The following is a 25430-nucleotide window of genomic DNA, read 5'->3' as shown; positions in this document are numbered from 1 at the left end:
TTGTATGCAGTAGGAACTGGCAACTGTGTGCTGTTACTCGTAGGTGGCGCTCATTTCCCGCGTTTCTGCATAGATCGTTATTCAAGATGGCGGACAACAGTGTGAATGTCTACATGGAACAGCGTGTTGTGATGAAGTTTTTAGTGAACGAGGACAGAAAACCTGCAGAAATTTACAGAAGACTTCAGGCTCAGTACGGTGATGAGACACTCTGTCGCAGTAAGACATTTGAATGGTGTAAGCGCTTCAAAGATGGCCGTATCTCTATTACTGACAATCCCGGTCGTGGTGGATCACAGCCCACGGCAATCATTCCTGGAAACATTCAGCGCGTGGAGCAGCTGATCCTGGACAATCGTCGCATAACCTGTCGTGAAATTGCAAGGGTGTGTAATCTGTCGTTAGGAACAGTGAACACAATAATTCATGATCATTTGTTGTTCCGAAAAGTGAGTGCACGGTGGGTCCCAAAGCAGCTGTCCGCTTTTGACCGACACAGAAGAGTTGAAGTCTGCAGAGAACTCAAGGACCGCTATGACATGGAAGGCCAGGATTTTCTGAATCGCATCATGACATGTGATGAAACATGGCTTCACCATTTCACTCCAGAATCCAAAAGAGCATCGATGCAGTGGAAGCATACGGAATCACCACCTCCCAAGAAATTTCGAACAGTTGCGTCTGCTGGTAAAGTGATGGCAAGTGTCTTTTGGGATAAACAGGGGATTATTCACGTTGATTTTTTACCCCATGGTGTCACTATCAACAGTGAGTATTACTGCCGTGTTCTGCGTGGTGTGCATAAGAGTTTACGGAAGAAACGTCCGGGTTTCATCACAAAGGGTGTTCTCTTTTTGCAAGACAATGCACGACCGCATACCGCTCAACACACATTCCAAACATTCCAGGAAATCGGCTGGGAGATATTACCACACACCCCCTATAGTCCTGACTTAGCGCCAAGTGATTTTCACCTGTTTGGACCCCTGAAGGAATTCCTTGGAGGAAAACATTTCAACACTGATGATGAAGTGAAGAATACTGTCCTACAATGGTTCCGCCGTAATGATAAATCCTTCTATGCGGAAGCATTCCAGGCGTTAGTTAAACGCTGGGATAAGTGTATAACTGTAGCAGGAGGTTATGGGGAAAAATAAATCCAGTTACCACACTTTGAAATTTGTTCTTCTATTTTTTTTAAAAAAAAAAGTCCCCGATTGACTTGAACGACCTAGTATATAAGGTTTTGTGTAATAACTACTGTGTGCTTGTATTTATGTGTATGTATTTATGTAAATGATATTTGTATATATCAAATTGTAATGCCTATTGTAATTGGAGCATTCGCCCCGTCATAGGCGACTGGTTAATAAATAGAGAAGGGGCAGTGGCCCCCTAACAATCTCACTTAAAAATTTTGTGTGGATGAATTCTATCAACGTGATTAAACAATATTATGGGCTTTAAAAAGATAAGTATTTTTAAGACGACGAAAGTTCCCATGTAATTCAACTGTCCATATTCGTTCTCTAGCAAATTTGTTATTAACAATCCCACACATTTCATTCATTAGTTATATTACCTCTATGTGTATGAATAATAAATTGCCCATACATTAAAAATCAGTAGCGGCGATTGGTGCAAAAAAATGGGGGATGGGGGTGCAAGGACAGTTCACTTTTTCTTGGTAGACAAGGCTCAGTATTAAGTGGCAAAAAAGTGAGAGGTTAACCTCCTCCCACGCCCCATTTGAGACTATCACTGTTGGAAATAAATAACTTATGTGTAGTTATTTTGAATCTGCTGCAAGAAACCATGTTTATATGTAAATTAGTCTTAAGCACAGAGAAGGAAAATAAAAGAGGGGGCAAAAACGTAAGTGACACGAATGATTGAATTCTAATACAGCGATTTTTGACGGGTTCGGACACATTCTAGATAGGCTCCATTTCGTACCCATCAATACAATAAAACAGATGAAATGAGGTTCTCCTTTATCCGATTAAACTCCATACAGGCTCTTGCCCCCCTTCTAATCAGAGGGTCTGAGCACGCCTATGACTGTATCATTATATATGTTATCATATTTATGACAGTCTCGCACAGTGGCCGTGCCGTAGGAGCAAGCTTTGGACTCCGGCTACCGGACGCATGCAGGTTCGAGTCTCCAAATGGAAGCGTCACAACTTTTATCCCGAGATTTGAGCCAGTGTATGGGACCGGTGGCGACCCACCATCGTCAGGAAATTGGGGAGGAACGAATGAGTAGCGCAATCCGGTCCTAGAAATCCTACAACAACGACTGGGGGCTCGTCGTGCTGACCATACCTCATCCCCAGGCACGTATCTAAGACTATATTTCTGGAGGGTCCGGAACCGAGTGTCTCAATAATAACAACGTTTACATTAAAATAATTATATTACATGAATAGGTATAAATACTTGATTGATTGATTCATTTAGTTTATTTTACTTCGTGTTTTGTGCCTCTTGGCTAATTTGCGAAGATGGGGATGAGTTATGAATGAACATTCACAAACAACCAAGCCCGAGCGGGATTCGAACCCGGGACCCTTGGCGTCGCAGCGCAATGTACTAACCATATTTTTTTTATTATTATTTAAAAGGAAATACCCCCCCTACATGGAGGTATAACCCATCATTCACACTTTTTCTCACTTTTACAATATTCAATTGTTACAGTTTCTTATCATCTGGACAAACACAAATACCCATGTTTTACCCGGGACTCGAACCCGGAACTCCTGGCGTTGTAGCTAACCCCTTCGCCACAGGGGCCGACACCACTCGGCCACAGGGTCCGGCATGTATAAATACTGTTTAAGAATAGATATATAACAGCACGTATTCATTATCTAGCTTATGTGTAGTTAAGATTGCCAAAATTTCTATAAAAACAACTGCCCTGGCAACATGGGCGTCCGGAAGAGGGGCAAGGGGGGCCGTGGCCCCCCTGGAAAATGAACACCAACCAAAAATTATGAATTTCACACATATAATTTCATTTTAGCCACAATAATATGTGTTAATTATTGGATGAACACCATAAATTCAAACTTAAGGAATGTTTTTTAGGGAACAACAATATTTTTGGGGAAAATTTGTCTTGTTTACTCCCTTCTGGGAAAAAATACCTTCCTTGCCCCTCCACTGTCATAAACAGATCCAGTGACGTGCGGTGACGTCGACACTTGGGGTAGCAATCAGTGGCGTGCTCAAGGGGGGGAGTTGGTGTGGCTCATACCCCTCCCCCCTTTAGGGCCCAGTATTCCTAAAAATAGAACGTCAATCACAGGAAAAGATTGCAAAATGATGAATCAGTACTAAAAAAAGTAGACGTAACCCCCACCCCATTTGAAAATAAAAAAGATTTGATTTGACTACTAAGCGAGACATCCTGGGTTCGAATCTCGGCTTGGCCATGGGTAGCTATTCTTTGAGTGTGTCCCTTCATCAATTATATTTTATTATCTTCGCGATTAGCCAAAAGTGGCGGAAAAGCGAAGTAAAATAAACCAAATCAATCAATCAATTTGATTTGATTTTTGTTACTTAGCGTCGCTTTTTTATCACATTTGGTTAATTGCGAAGATGATACGATAAATTAATGAAGGGACAAACACAAAGAACACCCATGCCCAGGTCGGGGTTCGAACCCGGAACTCCTGGTGTCGTAGCACGCTGTGATAACCACTCCCCCACGGTTGGTTGATTTGGTGTTAAATTCACTTTATGCACAGAAACAAAGCAGGTAACAAAACACACTTTTTTGTAGTTTCTTCAATAATATTCATTTGGCGTCTTGAGTTCTGAGATACATTTTTCATTCCAAATTATTTCATTATTCACTGCAGAGTACAACACATAGGAACAAGAATGCGCTCTCAACGGGTTCGAATCCTGGCCTGGATTGTTCATATGAGGTCCCTTCATCAATTTCATCATATCATCCTCATTTTCGCGATAACCAAATGTGGCAGAAAAGCGAAGTAAAATAAACCTAACCAAGAACAATATGAATGTGCGTTCTCTTGCCCAAATAAATAAATCCGTTGGAGGCCAAGAGATTAGTATATTTTTTTTTAAAAAAAACACTACTAAAACGAGAGCCAGAGAGAGCCTGAGCAAATATTTGTAATTTAATCATTATATATTCTATATTTGAAAAAAAAATAATAAATACACATAACACGTTCCCATTTCATAAATAATAAAACTACATCCCATGTTATACATACATATTGTACAACGTGTAAAATGTTGTGTAAATACAGAGAACATAAGTACTGCACACAATTTTCGCTTGAGTTCTTTAGAGGAGTTACAAAGGAATCGAATGGAAACCAATCCTCTATCTGTCCTGAGAGACCTGAAAGCACGGGCTTTCAACCATTGCAGCGGGGGCGAGGGGGCAAGGGAGGGAGAGGCAGAAATCTTCCCTTTTCCTTAGGAAAGTCGTTTCTACCTGGAACTGCTAAGGCGGAAGAAGAGCGAGCTAGGTCAGTTTTGTCGGCGGATCACACCGAGGGACGAGAAGCGCGTGAAAAAGAAAGTGTTGCATATGAACTGTGGCTTTAACAAGACAATAAATATTGTGATTTGAAAATAATTAGAGATGTGAGATTGATTAATCTATCTCTGCTAGACTAGCTACTCCTCAGTGCACGTCACTGGACAGATCCAACTTGTTTTGGCTTAACTTTTTAATGATGCGTTTCCAGACCAGGGTTCCTTATCTTATATTGGTACTTGGGTCAGTCTCCACTCGCCACCCACCCTGCCAGTTTGATTGAAGGTCACGGAAACACCCTGTATTTTTTGCATCTGACATTTCTAATGTATGGCCAGTTGATTTGTTGGGATGTGTATTGAATGCATTTCTGCTGCACCGTAAACTTTACCTGAATGGCTGACGATTGTGTTGTTTGCTGATCTGAAGAAAGCATGACTTGAGGTAGCTGACCCATCTTTCAGAATCCTCACTGCTGCGACTAGAGATTATGAGGATGTCCACCATGTCTGCATGTCGACCTCCTGAAAGATACGAGACAAATTAACAACTTTAGTTTGTTTCATGTCATTACTGATTTAGTATTACACCCATGGTAGCAAAGAAGAAGCAAAGAATATAAAGAAAGCAGTTTTCTATAATATGAATATAACACGTACAATGAAATAAACCATCACAAAATTATTTTAAAAATAAGCACTTAACAAGCAATCAGTATTAAAACAGAACCATTAATATTTGAAAATAATAATTTGATGAAATGAATTATACACAAAATCAGTATCAAACAATATAGGTTAAACATTTGACGCAAAAGGAGCTTTTTTAATAGAAATTCTTGTCCAAAATTGCTTTTCCGTTTGCTATGGAAAATTCTAATGTAATATCATACAAATACTCTGAGCTGGTGCAACAGAACACTTCCTCTGGAGTTAATGGTCGACTTTACGTTGTTCAGCATCTTTGGTGTCTTGTTACACCACTGGCTGTCAAACACAGAGTCTGGTGCGGGGCACATGCAGCTTCCACCAAACGCTAGAATTAATTGCCAAGAGTTCTAAACCTGATCCTCCTACCTAACCATTCCTCAACTATAACTCAATAATGCGCATGTGGTTAGGTTAGGAGGGCCAGACTAGAAAAACAACAAGCATAGATATTTTTAACAGTCGATTTGGAGCTGTTTTGTACGAATCGTGATTGCTACTAAGTTATCGTCACAGTATAGGGACACTTTAGCGGACAGGGGAGGAAATGTTACTGGCGTACGCAGAGGGTGAGCTGATGGGGCCACAGCCCCCTCCAAAATCAAAATTTTCAGATGAACGCAGTAAATAATTCGGTAAAACCGAAAGTGGTAAATTCAAACCCAGTTTAAAATGACCACAGATGCCATTGTTGTTCTTGAACAAATTTTAAAACGAATATTATAAAAATTGCAATTAAGAAATATTTTATTGTGTATCCCGCCCGTTAGGCGTACCTATGTACGTTCCATAGTATCTCCGCTAATAAAAATAATAATCCTGCGTACCCTAGTGGGCAAAGTACTTAGTGCCCCCCAAAATTCCACAAGCTTCCTTAAATTTTAGGCCCACTCCCCGAAATGGCCGCTGGTGCTGTGTACCCACACACACATATGCACACTTGTTATGAAAGTTATTGCAGGGAGTAAGCTTTCTCGTTCCTCGTATGGCGTCACTCATCCTGACTTTGCACGACAAATTTTCTAACGATTGTAGCAATATCCGCGAGATAAAGAATTTTGATCAATTTATGACAAGTTTCCTCTTTCTTTATATTTTCTTTTGCATAACTGATTTAACCCCGAACTGTTCAAATTACACATTCGTAAATGAATTGTTATCACTAATTCCATACACAAATAACAAAACCACTCCACAAATGCAATTCTTGTAGTTGATCATTGTGTATTTATTTATTCAACGTTGCGTTACGTTCTTGTCAAGGGTAAAATGAATGAAACGATGTAGCTATTAAATTACAGTACAGGCAGGATTGGAGAAATACAATGAACAAAACTAGTAAACAACGGCAACCCCAGCTGGGTTTAATTTGGTTTAAATTTAAATTGGTTACACACACATAATCGTGCTAGCGGTTTATTGGAACGTTGAAATATGCTTCAATTAAACAAGAAACCTTTATTTACACCGACTCTTTCACATTCGTGATATCACCATCTTTGATGTTGGGGGGGGGGGGGTAATTTCATTTTTTTTTTCTTCAATCAGATGACCTTTACTAGCATGTCACTCATCCCTGTACGCAATCTATGTTGTTTGACGTCAAGATGTTCCTTAAACCTTTTCTGCATATTGTTTATCGCAGCCACAACATTAAATAAACCCCAGGAGAATTTAATGGGTCTTGATAAAGTTCAATGCTTTTCATGTTGAGAAAATAGGTTTCCAATGTAAGTTGTAATCAAAGGGTTCCGGATTCGATACTCGGTGAAAACACATAGTGCCCACTCTAAACCGAGATGAAGTTAATAAACCGTCACTAACAATAAAGACAATTGGACACCAATGATACTGAAGTTATGAATATTCCGTTGTATTTTTTAGGTCCGATCCCAATTAGCCTATCTGTACATGAAGTGGACCGAAATAGAGATCTAATACCATTTTGGTTCAGCCAATTCAGTTAGCCAGGTATTACGAAAAAGGAATAAATATTTGCATCGGCAAGGCTTCCAAAAATTTATTGTTTGAACATAGCCTCAAACCACGAACCATCAAGTTATTTCATAAAAACTTGTTTAACAAGTATAACATGTTTATAAATTCTTTATACACATTATTGTCCAGCTAAAGTTTTCCAGTTTGAAGCATTATCTGTATCTTCGAATATTTGAAGATCGAAGTAATGGATGTGAATTACCGAATTAGTGCCTTTAAATGTTTGAAAATATTGCTAAGAAAACAGTTACGTTAGCACAATCAATCAAAATAACAGTAAGTTTAGTAAACTTTGAATTACGACCCTATTATAATTGATATTTTTCTTGCCCGAAATTGGTGTTCTGGGGGAAGGGATCAATGATTTGATTTGGTTTATTTTCCTTCGCATTTCTGTCCCTTTTGGCTAATCGCGAAGATGAGGATGACTGATGAAAGATACTCACAAAGAACACCCATGCTGTTAAATATATTTTAAACCCATGACAGCACCTAAAAGTATTAAAAATATCTTTCTGAACGAGGTTTCATAAACCTTAGAGTCAATTAGTGTTGCCCACGGGACGAGACGGGGCAGGCTTTTAAAAATTCGAGACGAGACGAGATTGATCATGTGTCCCTTTGACAAACAAATATTTTCGAGACGAGACAGCATTTTACAGCATTTCCACGAGACGAGACAGGCCAAAGTCTCGTCTCGTGGGCAACACTAAACACAGTGGAGTGCCCAGGATTTTTGAAAAGGGGGGGGGGGTACGTATACTTCTTTTTTTTCTTTACTAGTCAGGCTTCATTTTACCATATTTTCCTGCCTTTGACGTTCTTCTACGCGATTATGACCCCCACCAACCCCCCTTCCCCCTCTTGAGCACACCACTGGTAAAACATTTCTTCCAAATTTTCATGCTAATAGCCATCAAAATTCGGGTTGCGCAACTTCCGAAACACTCTCGTTTGCCGGTCTGTTAGATATACCTGTACAGTACATACCTTTTGGTTTGCTCAGCTTGGTATACATCAGAATTCACTTGAGACTAAAACAAAGCGAGATGCTACTTGCAAACTGAGATAAAACAGACTATTGGCATCCACTGGTGGAAGAAAATGAGGATAAGAAAAAATAAGCTATGCGGTTAAGAAACAATGAGTAATACATCACGCATAGCTAGCAAGAAGGAAAACACGCCATCGCATATGTGCTATACATTCACTTTGAAATTAGTCACGGGCTCAAAGAGCAAGATAGTGGAAGGACCAAGCAGTCAGGGTTACCGAGCAAATGAAAACAAAAACTTCATTACATCGATATGAACAAGATACGAATGGAAAAACTTCCACGCAAAAAAACATGTACAAGAATCGTTTCGAGTGTTCATACACGTGTATATATTCGGTGAAGGGTGAGAAAAAAAATCTAAAATTTAAGTCAGTTTAGTATAGACAATCAGTGGCGGGAATTAGGGTCGTTGGGGGGGGGGGCTCCTTTTTTCCTCCGCACTATGACTTAAAGGCGAAGAGTGACAGTTTAGCATCGGCTGTGATTTTTTTTAATATATCGTCGGAATGGGCACTGCTACTTTTTTTTTTTAAAAAAAACAAACTGAACAAGAGAGTATGAATGTCTCCCATGTTGCAAGTGGAAGCATCTTTTTAAAAGTTAATTATTAAGCTAGATGCGATGCTTTAAAAATATAAAAATTTTCAGAATCCCATGTATTGCTTATGGAGAAATAAACGCAACAACTTCAAGAGGAAGTTTCGACTTTTCTGCCTGCCAATCAAATCTTTAACCTGCCCTCTTTCCGTTGATGTTTTTTTCTGTGCCATCCGAAGTTTGATATTCCCAAGAGAGCAAGTAAAATAATACTCCCATAAGCGTAATGCTAAGTTTCCTCCACTTCCTACGACCATTCAGCACAAAGACCTCTTTCTCCAGCTCGCCGCGGGGATGGTCGGTGGGGGAGGAGGAGTTTAGGGTCTTCGCGTCTGGCTGGACACAAACTGTTCCTCCTGTCCTTGCCTACCTATAGAAGTAAATTCTTCTTGCCCCTCCTCCATCTCCCAGTTTTTGTACCCAATTGCCGCCACTGCATAGAATCGATTTTAAAAAAAAAACAAATCTTTGGTACCTCTAGTGAACGCGTTTCAATTTTGAGCCGTGCTGTTCATGCCGAATTGGATCTGGTACAGTTGGATACTCAAATATTACAAGGCAAGTTGTCATTCATTTTTCTCTTATTGTACCGATGCTAGTAGTAGTAGTACAGAGTACTAGTTCAGGCGAAATAAAGCTTTCCCATTGTGTTCACATTCTATACCCATCAAGAAGGTAAGTTACCGCAATAAGGCCCGGACCACAATAAGGCCCACTGACTGTTTCTCTGAAACTATGAAGAGCGACTGCCAGATGGCAACATTGTATGAGAGCTGAAAGTACTCAAGGAAGAACATTACCCGTAATTCCCGCGTAGTATGAGTGGTGGGCCTTATTGCGGTAACTTACCTTAGTTCTATCGGTTGGAAACGACGTGATATAGCCAAGAAACCAACAGATTACGCAAGAGAGGTTAATTTTTATTTCCTCAAACTCAGATTGAGCATTTTGGGGATCATATAACATGGCATATTTAGGTTATTTTATATTACTTTACTAGCTTTTAGTTTATTGCGACAACGAGGATGAATGATGAACTGATAAAATAGATGTTGATTCAAACTCTATGCCTTACTCAGGGTTTGAACCTGGGACCAAGTGTGACCTGCGTCATGGAAATTTTTTGGGGGACAACATTTTATAGTTTAGCTGCCACTTCTACATATCTTCAGACAAAAATGGGGGGATCGTTTCATTTGATTGACTTGTTATTGATTTTTAGTTATAGTTATTAGGTACATTTTCTCTACCTACCTGTGGCTGATCGCGGCGATGGGGTTGAAATGAAGCACCACCGCTTATGTCTTTAGAATCAGTTTGGAAGAGGGGGGATGTGCTGTTCGCATAGTCAAGCAGACAAAATGTTAAAAATAAGGTTCAGTACATTAACAATAGCAGTGAGCCAAGGCATGTTAGGAAACATGAATGAACTGTGTGTTTTCTATCTTGCAATGAAAGGTTTCGATATGCACCTTTCGATTGTTGGCATCTCGGCCAGTAGTAACAGTCTGGTGTTTCTCGGGTAGTGCAGACTTCAGTCTTAAACCTGAATCACACGGAACTGGATATCCATGTAGTTGACGCTGGATTGGCTACCCATTTGCTAGTTTTCGCCTCACACGGTACTTGTTACACCGACTTGTCGATAGTCTTTCGTTCCCATAATGGCGGCCGCGCGAGATGTAAACAACGTATCACTTCAAACTTTTAAAATACGATAACTATTCAACCGAGAGGAATATCGCGTCGTATTAAATAGTTTTAGGTAGAGAAGAATGGCGCTGATAAAATACATACTTTACAACGTTTGGAAGAATATTTTAGCTTTTTCAATTGTAAACATGCCTTTCGCGCTGTATTCACTCGGAAACCACAGACAAAAAAGCTACTTTGCAAATTCACAGATTATCTTCACATGGCCAAACTTTGCTCTGATTGGCTGTTCCACAGAATCTAGTCGAAGAAGTTAGTAGCAATTAGAACATGTCCTATTCCTCAAAACCAGTCAAGCAGTCAGCCAGGCGGCCATGATTTCTACCTAGAAAGTCAGTTCATCGCCAACTAGGGCATTCCAACTAGAAATCCAGTTCCGTGTGATAGGGGCTTTAGTGTTCGATGATTTCAGGCATGATTTGTTTCGCTTGCAGTGGCGGAGATTGGGGGGGGGGGGAGAACGTGGGTGAATTGTCCCCACTTTTGCCCCTTCCCCCTTAGTTTGGGCACTTTGATCCTCTAGTTTTGGAACCCAGTCGCCGCTACTGTTCGCTTGTTGTGTTCCTGTGCTACGACTGACTGGATAATTGTATAATACTGTCAGTTTTCGTTGTCTAAAGCTTAGTTTTATTGACTATGTAAATTGAAAGGGGAACATTCATTCCAAAATGTCTTACAAGACAGTTCAAATACATGTGTAGGGAGTACACGTGTAATACCATTCATCGCCAGGATGAAGGGAAAAACTTAAACATGTATATAAAACTAAAAATAATCTTCCCATAAAGTACAAAACTGTGGAAGTTAAATTTAGAAGTGGGCCTTGGCAAAATTACACCAATGATGAAAGTGCTTCAGGTTCAGGACAAGGTTAACAAAATCGGCCCAATGAGATGAGCCACGAGAAACATGACAGGTAATTATTTTAAAATATATTTTTATGCTATCCTTCCCGTTCACATGGTTTGATTGTAAAGTGTTTCTGAAGCTTTGCAATGGAAAACATTATTAATATTGAGTTATTTAACGTCGCTTTCTTACCTTGTGGTCAATCGCGATGGGCAAAATGGGATTGAGAAAGTTAGAAAGTTCAGGTACACACGACATGACGGGTTCTGAATAAGTAATGGATCTACAGAAATGGGTTAAGGATGGATTTCTTAAACCATACCGTGTTGTTGTCCAGTTTTCTACCTTTCCAAATTTGCAGGTATCATACAGAGTGAACAAAAAGTAGGTGGACAGTAAATGACAACATTTATGCTTTCATAAATGATAGCATTTATGATTTCATTTATGCTCTTTCATAATGTGGATGGGCCCCATATTGTTTCATTAAGAATTGAACTAGTGGTATCACCATTTGTCACGAGAGCGGTAAATGGTTTGTCTCTTTGGGACGTGAGTACCAAATGTTTCAACCCATTCTTCTAACGGTTTCAGCATTTTGAGACTTCCAATACTCTTTAAGGATACTAATAGTAATCAAGATATTAATTAATTAGTTATGCGATTGTGGCTTGACATCAAGATAAAATCGCCAGACACCAAAAAATTTAACATCCATTTTCCTGCATTAGTATTTAAATTATTTGCCTTTATGGGTTCTCTGAAAGATTCGATGGTGTGTCCATGTGATACGAGGGGGCATTCTGACCTCGCAGGATATTTCCTTACTTACTTACAACCTTGCGGTGTTGAGGTTTCCCAGAGGGTCTTCCATCAGATTCTGTCTCGGGCCAGCTCCTTTGCTCTCCTCCACTATCCTCCTCTAGCCTCTACAGCTACCTTCACATCTTCTTCCCATGTTCTTCGGGGTTTCCCACGTGGTCTTGCTCCTTGCATCTTAGCATTCAAAGCTTGTTTAGCTATTCTGGAGTCTTCCATTCTTTGCATGTGCCCAAACCATCGTAACTGGTGCTGTTCGATTCTCTCAAGCACTGGTGATACGCCCAGGCTAGCTCTAATGGTCTGATTCCTAATTTTGTCTCTTCTTGCTTTCCCTTCTATTTTACGGAGAAATCTCATTTCTGAAGCCTGTATTTTGCTCCTATGTTTATTTGTCAATGTCCAGGTTTCACTACCATAAAGTAATGTAGGTAAATATATCACTTTATACACACGGATTTTCGTAGTTTTGGTCACTAATGGATTATTTAGGAAATTTCTCTTTAGCGCATTAAAGAGCCTCCCTGAGGCTTGGGATCGAGCTATAATTTCACCATCTATTCTGCCATCTTGTTGCACTATAACCCCGAGGTATTTAAAATCTGTAGTCTGTTCTAATGTCGTTCCATTATTCAAAGCAATCTGATGTATATTTGGCTGTCGTCCCATCATCATGGTCTGAGTCTTTTTATCATTTATCTTCATGCCCCTCTTTTTTTAACTCTTTTCCCCAAATTCTCACGTTCTTTTGTAAATTTCTTTCAGAATCTCCCTATTTCCTACCTCCTCTAATTAAATAACACAAACACCATAGTTATAATGAACACCATTGTTATAGTATAACCCTAACACAAACCCTATTCCACCTACTGTCCACCTACTTTTGGTTCACTCTGTATAAAATAAGTTGACAAATTGCTCTGCAGAACGCACAATGAGTGTAATTAGAGCCACTAAAAATCGACTATGCTCGTGTATGGCTGATGAGTGGTTAATGTCAGATATTTTAAAAGTGGAGTCAATTTGGAAATTATCAATAAGCTTGCTGCAACTACGTCAGAAATTATTATCATTTGTGTAAAACGTTATTTCAATCAATGTCAAGTAATATACAATATACGCGTACATGTAATTGTCTACATTGTAAACAATACCTAAAGTAAACACATATTGCTTAAATATGTCTTTGTTACACTGTTCCACAAATTTTGTCTGAAGAAAATAATTTGAGTATATAATTCGGCATAAAGGGGGGAATGTTCTACCCGTTTTGGGGGGACTGCGTCATAGGCCTTGGTGGGGGGGCACCCCTGCCTGGGACCTCCCGCTTCGTAGCGCGTTTCACTGTCCACTCTGCTACGGATGAGGCGAAATGCAACACTGACCACCGTCATTAGTTTTATTTCTTTTTAAAAATTACATTAGCATATTTCGGAAAAGTGAAATACTAAAATGCATCTTCATCAAGATGTTACTAAATAACAAATCAAATCATAATGCCTCTTCTAGATCACCCTATATTAAACATCAAACACGATGAAAATTGAAAATAACGACACACATGCAACTGTTTGAATTTGGTTTATACGCATTCACAGACGATCCATAACTTTAATAAACATAAATCAAATGCAATACGAGTTTTAAATCCTGTTACCACGGACTGTTACCGTATTTAGGTTATCCAATCTCGACACACAAAAGGCAATAAATTACAACAAGAGCACCAGCACGTGAGCATTTGAACCATGCAACAAAAAAACAAAAAAAGGACAAGAAAAACACAGTTGCCAGCTGCACAACGAAGCACGCGCTATGTTCTAAGTAGACAACCGCGACCATTCAACAAAAACATTACCTGGCAAGGCGAAGCAAAAAAGGTCCACAAGAAAAGCTAATACTGCCTAGGTCTTAAAAATCACAAATAAAACAAAAGGTATTCTCATTCATAATTCTAGCGCGCGCAGCTGCTTGCGTTTGTCAGTTAATTTGAACTCTGTCCAAGAATTACAACTCGTCGTTAAATTCACCTTAGCTCCGGTTAATTAAATTCTTTGCCGGACCAACGGCAACGTTAATGTGCAAGCCAGTGAGTGAATGTTTCCGGGTGTTAAACAGAAACAAAATAGTCTGTGCCATAACCAACCGAAAGTCGCCCATTGTGAACAAATAACTGAGGATACTAGTATGACGTGTATAATCAGTGGCGACGATGGAAGAATGATAATTGAAGTAAATTGAAAATTTGCCAGGCCTAATTCAGTGTAACGGAATAAAAGAACTGCGTGTATGTACAAACTCCACGAAATTGTCGGGAACAAACACCACATGATATCAGGGGTGCCCACAGGGGGATTAAGACGCAGGTTGCGCCATCGAGAATTTGGTGGGAGGGGATTTTTTCCCCTTCAAATAATATAAAATTCATCATTTATATTTTTGGAAAAATATATGTAAAAATCTTACACCTTATATGCACCATATTTAATCCATTGGATGAAGAAAAGAAAGTGTTTAAGGGTATTATCGAATGGGTGGGGACGGGGGAAGAAATATCCAACTTTTACATATAAGGCCTTAATTGACACGCGGGTTCTGGGGGGATACTGAATTAAACTTGGGGGGGGGGCAGTATCCAACTCTAGGTCTTAAGATTATGGTGGGTATTTTAGTTAGATGGGGGATTGAGCATTAAATTGCGGGGTATCCAATTCTTGTATTACTATTGTCTTAGACTGTTGCGGAAATTCTGGTGGAGACACTGAGAATTAATTTCTTGGAGGAGGCAATACCCACTCTTCAATATCAACAGTAAGTCTAAAGTTGGCATGAAAATTTTGGTGGGAGGATTTAAAGGGGGAGATAGGAAGCTCTTGATAAAGTGTTAAATCTTAGATTGCCAACGGATTTCTGTATTAGAGTGAGAATTCGAACATTAAATTTTGGAGACGTGTATTTAGCGATATGGTATCCACACATTTTCGACCCCGAACGTGTGAAAAGAGAAGCTGGAAAAGAGTAAATACCGCCAGATCCTAAGAAAGTATTCACACCCCATTATATCAATATTTTTGAAAGCCTGCAAAGAAATGGATGTAATTATTTTCTTGCTCGCTTCGCTGGCGATGATATGCTGCGTGGATGCGTGTTTGGCCTTTTCCTAAGGTGGATGTCAGGTGTTATACTACAGCTGCATTACAAGACATATAAGTGATATTCTCGATATTCATTAGTAACATAACTTCTTAACATATAATGCTTAGTGTTAGTATGCTGCTTAATTTAAAGCAGATGCATAATTTAAAACAAAAATATATCTAATCCGCATTTTTAACTTCTTGTCACAGGAAAATTGTACTTTAACAAATTACATTTGTACTGAAGCTAAAATCCACGTAATTATTGTTATGAGTTACTAAAATATATTTACCCCAAGAAAACGTGGGGAGGGGGGAGTTCATTGAAAGAAAAACCGTATTATGTTATTGCACTGAGCTTAAGAATGTCTAGCTAGGGTTCTGTAATGTCTCGCGAAACAATAATTGAATCCGTCATACGGCTGGAGCATGTTATTTGGTTTGCCAAGGTTGAATTTTCTATCTTTATCTTAAGTTGTGTAACAATTTGTGTTAAATACTCAAATTGCGAGTTTTATAAACCGACTCACGAACACTATTTATATGCATCTTTACATAATTTAATTTACTACAATTAACCAATCAATGTGCTAGCTTTAAGTCTTTTTCGAAAATCGAACAATTAAAAAATTTGGATAGTTTAACATGGTATTTAATTCAAATAGACATCAATTATTAAGTATTCATCCAAACTATTTAGAGGGGGTTATGATAAACGATTTTAGAAGCGGTCTTGAGTGATTGGCACCCTTGTTTAGGGAGGATGGACAGATCAAGTATATACTGTTCAGTAAAGCTAAGAAAAAGTTACTTTCAGTAGACACGCTGTCGTGTCCATTTTTATGTTTCAACAACTTTGAAACAAAAATAAAGGAACGGTGATTATGAAATATTTTATGTTCCCCGCCCGCTCCCCCAGAACGCAACTATGTAATCAGTGGCGTTCTCAAAGGGCGGGGGATGATGGGGGTCATAACCCCCCATTGGGTCCAGTATTCCTAAAAGAAGAATGTCAAAGGCAGGAAAAGATGGTAAAATAAGGACCGCCTACTAAAATCCTGGACACACAGAGGCGCAACCACAAAATTTTGTTGGGGGTTGGGGCAAATACCAGGATCAACGTACCAATAATAATAATATTAACATTATTGGTATTATTATTATTATTATTATTATTAGTAGTAGTAGTAGTAGTTAATAGTAGCAGTAGCAATAGTAGTGTTATCAAAGACGTTATTATACTTGTAAATTACGTAAAAAAGGGGTAGAAGACGGTGCTAAAGCATTTGTATTGGAACAAACCGTTTGAAATATTTTTTTCAAAACGTTCAGTTTCACATTAGTAGTGGAACAAAAGCACACAAACTGTATTTGTTGAAAGACAGAAAATGCATGATAAATGTATTCCGAATATAATTATTTTCTTACATGCAACATGTGTATCTTTCATGGGCAACATATGTTTTACACACATACAACATGGAGCGACATTAAATAAGAAAATACAATGCAACATGATAACACTAAATTGTGCACGTATTCAAAGTTTCTTTAATACATTATATATATATATATATATATATATATATATATATATATATATATAATCATAATAAACCAACAGCAAAAATTATATAAATTGTCTCCCAAATGTGCAGGCTCTCTTCCTCAAAACAATTGTTTATATTTCAGACAAAATCAATGAAGAGAAGTCTTACTTCTCTCTCGGATATATATAAAATTTGAGGGCAATTTCGCCTTTGTGCTCCGCCTTGGACTCCAAGGTTTGACCCCCTTGCCCTCCCTAGAATCGATTTTCCGTCCAAGGTTGGGGGAGGGACAATGCCCCTCCTGGCCCCCTTGTGGTTGCGCCACTGATGTAGTATCCATCTTTACAATTCCAGCCCGCTCCGAAATAAAAATTGAGTACGACAGTTCTTCTAATGATCATTATTACGTTAGTGTTCTATGCGGGGGGGGGGGGGGTTCACGGACGTAATATATTGGGCTGCAATGGCGTACCCAAGGGGGTGGGGCTGGGGGCATCATATGCAGGAAAGGATGTCTAAATGAGGGCTGGTTACTAAAAAAAAACACGTAAACCCCCTACCTTTTCGAAAATTCTGAGCACGTCACTGTTGGCTGGTATAAATTTAGGGAGGTAATGTTAGTAAAGGAAAATACAGTTATAAAATTGATGATATAATTGTGGTTGCTCGGTAATGACGAGATTGTGAAAAAAAATTAACCCAATGCTTGCATTACGATTCTCTTCAACTCTCCTGAAGCCCTTCTAGGAAAAAAAAGACTGGTGACAGTCGACACTTGGGTCAGCAGGAGTCAATTAGCAACAGTCCCTTGAGCAGTTTTTGTCTTCTCCTCCCACAAACCAATTCGTTTATTCAGAACAAAGACGGCGAGCAGGAAACAAAAAAAAGGAGGGGGGGCGGAGCAATTGACCCTAAAAGGCCCAGCCTTTCGGCGCTAGAATTTTAACAAATGACGGTCGCGCGGTAGTTTTATCCACGGCAAAAACAACATTACAAGAGAGACGCCGGGGGGAAGGGAAGCAGACCACGTGTCGCCCCACCCACTGCGTTTCGCTTCCCCCAGAGCGGTCACTTCAAAGTTTTTAAAAATCCCCCAATGTAGGAAACAGGAAATAGAAGATTGATAGATTGAGTTGGTGTTTTAAGTCCACTTTATGCCCAGTAAAGCTAATCGGGACTGGACCTACGGTTTAAAGTGGGATCCGAACCACTATGTGCCTCCAACGGGTATCGCCCCGGGACCCCTTGATTACAAGGCGACGACGCTACCACTACACCATCGGAGAGGCCCATGAAGTAGATGATCTTATTACAACACTAGCATATCCTTAGAAACCCGTCTATTGACTCACTAACTGCAATTGTATGGTCAATCTGAGCGAGACAACTTTGTATATCAAATAAATATACACGTTAAGCGGTAATCTAAAACCATGACGAAAATTAGGTCAGACCTATGTTCAGCCTTGGTCACGATTATCTTGAATTTCAGTCAACAGAATATTTTCAAATTTGACATGACCACTGAGAAAGGATGTTTCTAAAGAACCACTTCTTCGATTATTTTCATTTACTGCAACAACGCGACGAAAATTAATTTATAATTTTGCGCTTGAAAAAACTTATTTTTGCATTTCCCCGTTCACCACAGAATATCAAATACGATAAGATTTCTCGTTTTGAGCTGAAAATGTCCATATTTAGATACAGATTCTCATTCCACTGCAGTCACTAACGTACGCATGATTTTTTTTTTCGGGAGGGGTTGAAATTATAAGGCTGAATAGTGCATAGGCGCTTTCTAGGGGTGCGGCATACACAATAAGGTATTTCGTATATTAAAAACTTTCCACTCTCTCAGAAATGGCAATCTGAGTCATTTTAAGACATTTACCACTTTCGTTTCTCTCAGAGTTCATTTCCCTTGTTTGAAAATGTTGATTTCCTCAATATTTCAGATGGGACTGTAGCCCCTTCAGCCCCCCCCCCCTCTGCGTACGCCAGTGACTGCAGTGTACTATGCCAGAATAACAACTCACAGGTTAATAGACGTTGGAATAATAAACTCTCGTGTAACAAACTGAATATATAAAAAAGGGAGAATATTGTCATTTTAAATTCAATAACAGCATTGTACAAAATTTTTGATTTGTTGACATACAGCTGACTGACTATGTTTCAGTAATGATTATGTCTTTCATAAAAAGAGACGTTCAATGTCTTTCAAAATGATATTTTTAGTTTCTTTTTGTTTGTAAATGATGATGTGTTCATTATATGAGTTATATATTTATTTAAATCTACAAGTATGCAAGATTAGAGAAAATCACAGACATGTAGTTATCAGACCGGAAAGTAATAATTATAATATCCGGTTAAATTGTGAGAGAGGTCAGGTCTGACGTCCAAAGAGCAGCAAGTGACGATTTTACTTCGTTGTGCGCATGTCGTAATAAGGACATAAATACGTGCGTGAGCTTATCAACTTAAGTAAAATAACAGCTTTGGTATAAGCAGATGCTACACGCCTACACTGGAAATGGGAAACTAAATTAATTCATTACATCGAAAATGAGCGCTTCTATACTTGCTTTTCTGTCTTCGCTTGTGAATTTTTTGAAGCATGCGTGTATATTATTAGTACCACACAACTTTCCGTGCCGGTTTTTGTAAACATGTAAACTTTACGCCCAATTTACGTCGTCATAACATCTACTTTAGTCAACTCTCACACGCGCTTTTCTGCCACTTCTGGTTTAATCGCGACGAAAAAAGGTTGAAAGAAGATTAGGTATGATAGCATTCATAAATACAGGTGGAAAGACACGGGACACAAAAACCCAGAGAGAATTGTACTTGCTGTAAGACAATGAGTCACAACATTTTTAGTCTGGTAAATAATGTCTGTGAGCGCAAGCAACGTACTTACCTTGCACGACAGGTAATGTTTGATCCATCATGAATGAAAGACGTCGACAGAACCACAATCCGAAACGATGAACGTCACATCACTGTCCAAGTCGAAACAAACATCCTACAATCCTCGCATATATACACAATTCAGCATTTCACTGATCACAAAACTTTTAACACACAGCACAGACACAACCAACGAATTAGGAACCAGCTCACAACTTGAACCAACCGCACAAGCACAAACACGAAAAAAAAGAACAACAGTTTATCTTGATAGAGTCATTCAACTGGATCAAAACACCAGACGCGACAGTTATGGCAGTGGATGACGCATTTTGTACGCTTCAAGTCCTTCGTTACAGCGTATTGTTCTGTCTTTTGGGACTAAAAGGCGACGAGAGACAAGATACACAACGATTCTGTCCCCGCCCGACGCTGCTACGAACGTCACTTCCTCAGAAACTGTGCTATCAACAGCCACATACCGACCCACCAGGAAGTTACAGAGGTTATCGTGATATAAGCCAGAGCCCTTGCACTTAATCGCCTAGGCTTGGAAAGCAGGGAATTACCCTATGTTCGCCTTGGCTGACGAAGCTTTCGTTTCAAGTTTACGAAATCAGCTTGCGTGTAAAAAGACCACGTAATTCTTGCCTACGTGTTGATTCAGCCTCGGTTAAATCCTAAAAGATTTGTAGTTATAAATTACACGTAAGTTAACAAACGGTAAAGTTCCCCGTGGGTGCAGCACCGTGCCATGAAGGATTTAGGTGATGTGCGGGTAGGGCCCTACATATTCTCCATCTCTGCATTTTGGAGGTGAAGTGATCAGCACCACGCTCCGGCCGCCGTTACTCCCCAGGGTTGTCCCAGGTAGCCATTTACTTGAGGCTGATCGAACCCATGTCTCCCGTGTGGCAGTCAGACAACTAGACCACCGCGATAAATTGTATGTATTTACTCTTTTTTTTTTTTTTTTTTAAAAAAAACTATCAGTGTTGATATAAATATACTACTCTACTCTCTATAATCTCAGTAAGGCAGTGTAATCAATTGTGCAATTATACCGGGTGTACCAGTTAAAAGTAGCCAGGCTGAAATACATTTGTCTGAGGCAAATAACAGGTGCACCAGTAAAATGAAATAGTTCATTGTAACGTGAACCGTGGTAGGTACTCAATGTCATCAGTACACACACTTCATTTCTTTTCATGATTCTTGGCATTAACTGTTGATGGGAGCCGGACTACTTTTAACTTGGACACCCTGTATTATTCTCAGTTTATGAAATTATCATTAACTACTTTAAGTTTTTCCCATTGCTGATATCAATCATATTTGTCACAGGAATATTTCAACAATTTCGATAAATGAGCAAAATTGTCATAAAACCTACCTCGATGCATTGATGGTTCACGATCTTGTCACAGCAGGTTCTGGGCTAGAATCATGGCCTACGGATGGCCTGCGAGTATAATATAGCTACAGTACAGTGAGAATAAGAAAAATAAGAATCAATCTACTACATGTCCGTACATTATTTGTCGTTGTTCCCGAGATATTAAGTAATTTCATCCATGTCTGTCCGTGTAATGAACAATGTCACGTCATCCATCGATATCCTACTAAATATAACAGCTGGATATTTTACGGGGGGGGAAATGTCAGACATGCTCATCGAAATTGGATCTGCAGTTCGAAATGGGGCCCGATCCACTTAATTGTGCTTCTCCAAGGGGGGGGGGGTCGAACCTGGATCAAATTATTATAAGGCCACTACGCTATAGGGGGTGGGTGCGCTTTCAAATTATAGCTTGCCCACCTCCGTGGCGGAGTGGTTAACACAGCGCGATACGACCTCCATGGGTTCCGGGTTCGAACCCCAGCTTGGGCATGAGTGTTCTTTGTTAGTTCATTATATCATCACATCATCCCTCATCCTCATCTTCGCGATCAGCCAAAAATGACAGAAAAGCGAAGTACATTCAACCAAATCAATAAAGACTTAACCATCATTTGCGCCTGGTGCCGAGAGATCAGCTCCAACCTGTCTCATCTACTGACACCAAGGCCACGATTCTACAGCGGCGCGCTGTGTGCTAGAACATTACGATGATTCATCCTGCACGCAGACTTGCACAGAATATAAGATTCAGTCCTATTTACAACATTCTTCGAATAAATCACGTGCGACGGCTCTTTTTTAGGTCTCGCGAAGAAAGAAAAGCCACGAGTTGCGTAAACACAGCCTGTGGTGACCGAAGATGTTAATATTTCCTTCTGAATAGACCTTCTCCTTGTATGGCAGCGTTTCTCCATTTTTACAACCTGACACGCGGCGCCGATTCAATTGTTTTCTGCATCGGATGCCGACGTATTTTTCAGGTCACGGGACGCATAACAAATTCGTCCCCTCTCCTTTCGGGATTCACCTCAAGCTTTCCCAGAACCACGAGTCTTTGCGGCATCGCGCTCTTTTGTTATCTCTCGTGCCTTCAAATGTTTTCGTAATTTCTCATATCTCCTGTCCGCATTGGCTCGATCCCAAAGAGTGTCAGCATTGTCTCGGTGGATTGTAAAGCGTTTCCTGGTAAGGGGAGCGTGATTTTCTGGGATGTACACTCACCGGCAATAATAATGAGACTCCTAGATCCTGAAATACTATATAGTTTCCCTGCAAGGCGTTGTGTGTGTTGCTTAACTCTACGGCGGTGGTAGAAATTGGCATTGAAAATTTTCTATTAATATCCACTTATCGCCTTACAGTTAGGCAACACACAAAGCCTTGCAGGGAACCGAGTATATCAGGATCTAGGTGTTCCATTTTTTTTGCCGGTAACGGTACATTCAGGGGCGCCGACTTGTCAAAATTATTGTGGGGGGGGGGGGGCTCTGATCACTGAAATAAATTAATGAATGACTCACTCTCTCCGTTTTTAAAGTTTTGGCCTCAGTGTTCAGAATTTCATAAAAGCCAATGAATTCCTCAAAAATATCAAAATCTTTATTCACAGTTCGAATGCAGAATATTAATTGTCCACGGATGGATATGTCAAGTTTCGTCAACCACAATAGCAAAATATTTCCGACTTTTAATATCTGCTACCACGGAGCGCAAAACAGATCTCCCTAATATATCAATGATTTCGTTCTGAATGTAATGTGAGAGCCATTTGTAGCCCGAACGTCCCATCCACTACCCTAGTTCATGCATATAGTCTTTTGAAACTCTTTTAGTAAAAATTTTAACAACTCAAAATTACATACTTATTATACAGTAATAAGTCATATCTGTTTGTGGTCATAGCCCTCCCAAAGTTGATGGTTTAGTGGTATGAGCCCCCCAAAGTTGATTGTGTAGAACATTTTAAATGTGTATTTAAAGTTAAGTTCATGTGGCACAATTCAGAGTAAACTTTACAAGAGAAGCAAAATAATACATTAGATCCTCTTAAGCAAAATTATTTGGGGGGGGCTCTGCCCGCACATCGTTAATATTGGGGGGGCTCGAGTCCCCCAAGTCCCATGGAGTCACAAAGAAATTTTATTTTCAGATGAGATCATGGCTGTACTTGCTATTCTTCACTGACAACGAAATTACTCTCTAAAAATATCAAGTTTGTATTTTTTGTTTGTAGATGGCAGCACATACTAACTAATTTTTTTGGTTACAAAAGGTACACAAGATTAGATATCTAGTAAACATTTTATATATATTTCTACATGGGATTAAAGTTTTAAAAGATACAAGAAAATGGAATATGTGGTTGAATTTTTAATAATAATAATAATTCACAATATAAAACAAAGCTTCTGGGTGAACAACATTTCTCCGATTTCATAAAGGCTCGAACTACTCGTGTCGAATGAAACTGTAATTGAGATGCTTTGCTCAGAGTTAACGGCTAACAATAAATTTCTATTTTACATGTCTGTGTTTCTGTTTTAGGTTTACTCCACTACAATGCCATACGAACAGGTATTTTTGATACTGCTATTGGCCCCGCCGTATTGGTATTCCAAGTCAAGCCCTTAATGAAACTTTACTCCAACTATCATGACTTCTCTCTCTTTTCCTTTGTATCTGTGTGAGCAAGTGTGCGCACTCTTGCTAGCTTTTCGAACTGACAATCAAGACACTGTAAGAACACGCTTTATATTGTATCAGGCCGAACAAATTAGCTAGTTCCTTGCAAAAACAATAACGCCAATTTAACACAAGTACTAAATTCATGTTGTACCAATCCCAGAAGGATATTTGAACGTGACAATGAAATACTGTCTGACAACATCAGCGCGTACAGGAAACTTGCGGTTTCCAGTGGCGTCAGGGAGTTGAGTGACATCTGGCGACGGGCTTGAACAGACACATCAACAACATTCCCAAGGGAAGCGTGTTGGCTAATGTAAAGCAAATAGGAGCTCCTACTTTTCATGTGCAGTAAGTGGGTCATTCCACACCATTCCGACCAATTTAAATTTAAAAAATTGAATTAATTTGTCACATCATTGTTTTAAAAATGTTAATAATTTAACCACTTATTTCCATATGCTTTAAGTGAAGTTGCCGTTGATTCTTTCTTGTCAATATTGCGTTTGGATATGGCGCCCAGGTTTGTAGTTCTGAAGTTGCAGATGGGAACTTCTAGGAGCTTTTATAACTAAAACTATACCCTTGAATTCAAGACGGCGGCTTCCAAGAAGGATAAAGGCGTGGTTATTGGTCTACTAATATGATTTGAATATTTTAACTAAGCGTTTTAAATATATTTTGGCGGTTCACGATTTTTTAATCAACCCGGATCTATATTTAGCACAGTTTCCTATTTAATATGTATTTTTAATAATCTAAGTTTTAAATGTATTTATAGAACTCGTCTACTGTGTTGCAATATCTTTATTTCACAAATCCACACACTGCAAAGCGGCTAATGTTGGCTGTCCACGTGTGTTTCTGATTGTCTTTTCATAAACTTCATCTTATCACAGTTCATCTTCGTAAATAGCCAAAAGTTGCAGAAAAGCGAAGTAAAATAAACCGAATTAATCAATGTAGACGTTGTGGAAGTTTGTCGTTCAAACGCGACACCCTGTATAAAATCTGAGCTCTTGTGAAGGGATATTGCTTTTTGACCACCTAATCACTCCTCTGTGCTACGAAAGCTTATGCATGTGATTGAGAACAAATGCAATTTCTTCTCTTTCGATATGCACGAAAACCTTACCGTATAATTGCATTTCGTATAATAAAGAAATGCTATCAACTTCAGATTATTGCACGTTGCCAACATCTGCGAGACGGTTGCAGGCGAATTTTCTCATCAAAGGGGAAAAATATTCATTTACCGCCCCATTGGGCAGTCAAAGAACTGCGCAGATTCAATGAAAGGCCGGGAGAAGCGCGGACCTCTGAGAGAGCGCCCAGGTGAACGTGGTCGATGGGGAAGCGAGCTCAAGCAGGTGAAAACGTGGCGGTCCTTGGCTTCGAACTCAATCGATTGGAAAATCCGTTCAACCCCCACCCCCCGCCTCCTCAATCCCACTGACCTTCTGATG

At 39.5% G+C, this 25430-nt stretch overlaps 1 protein-coding gene across 5 annotated transcripts in view; it reads right to left on the bottom strand.

Moving 5' to 3' along the window:
• Positions 1-25430, bottom strand: part of stumps (DBB domain-containing protein stumps) — a 170142-nt gene that overhangs the window by 63331 nt on the left and 81381 nt on the right. For 3 of the 5 annotated variants that reach the window (XM_083142164.1, XM_083142165.1, XM_083142168.1), the window contains one exon: positions 4923-5055. In XM_083142164.1, coding sequence (XP_082998290.1) covers positions 4923-5055 — 133 coding nt within the window. Of the gene's footprint in view, positions 1-4922; positions 5056-8226; positions 8343-19887; positions 20294-25430 lie in introns of those variants that run through there. The other 2 variants (XM_083142166.1, XM_083142167.1) reach the window with 2 other exon arrangements.

This window comes from Lepisma saccharinum, chromosome 20 (genome assembly GCF_977018435.1).
Source record: "Lepisma saccharinum chromosome 20, izLepSacc3.1, whole genome shotgun sequence".
Classification (NCBI taxonomy): Eukaryota; Metazoa; Arthropoda; class Insecta; order Zygentoma; family Lepismatidae; genus Lepisma; species Lepisma saccharinum.
Note: the sequence above shows the minus strand (reverse complement) of the source record. Positions and strands in the feature narration are given on the sequence as shown.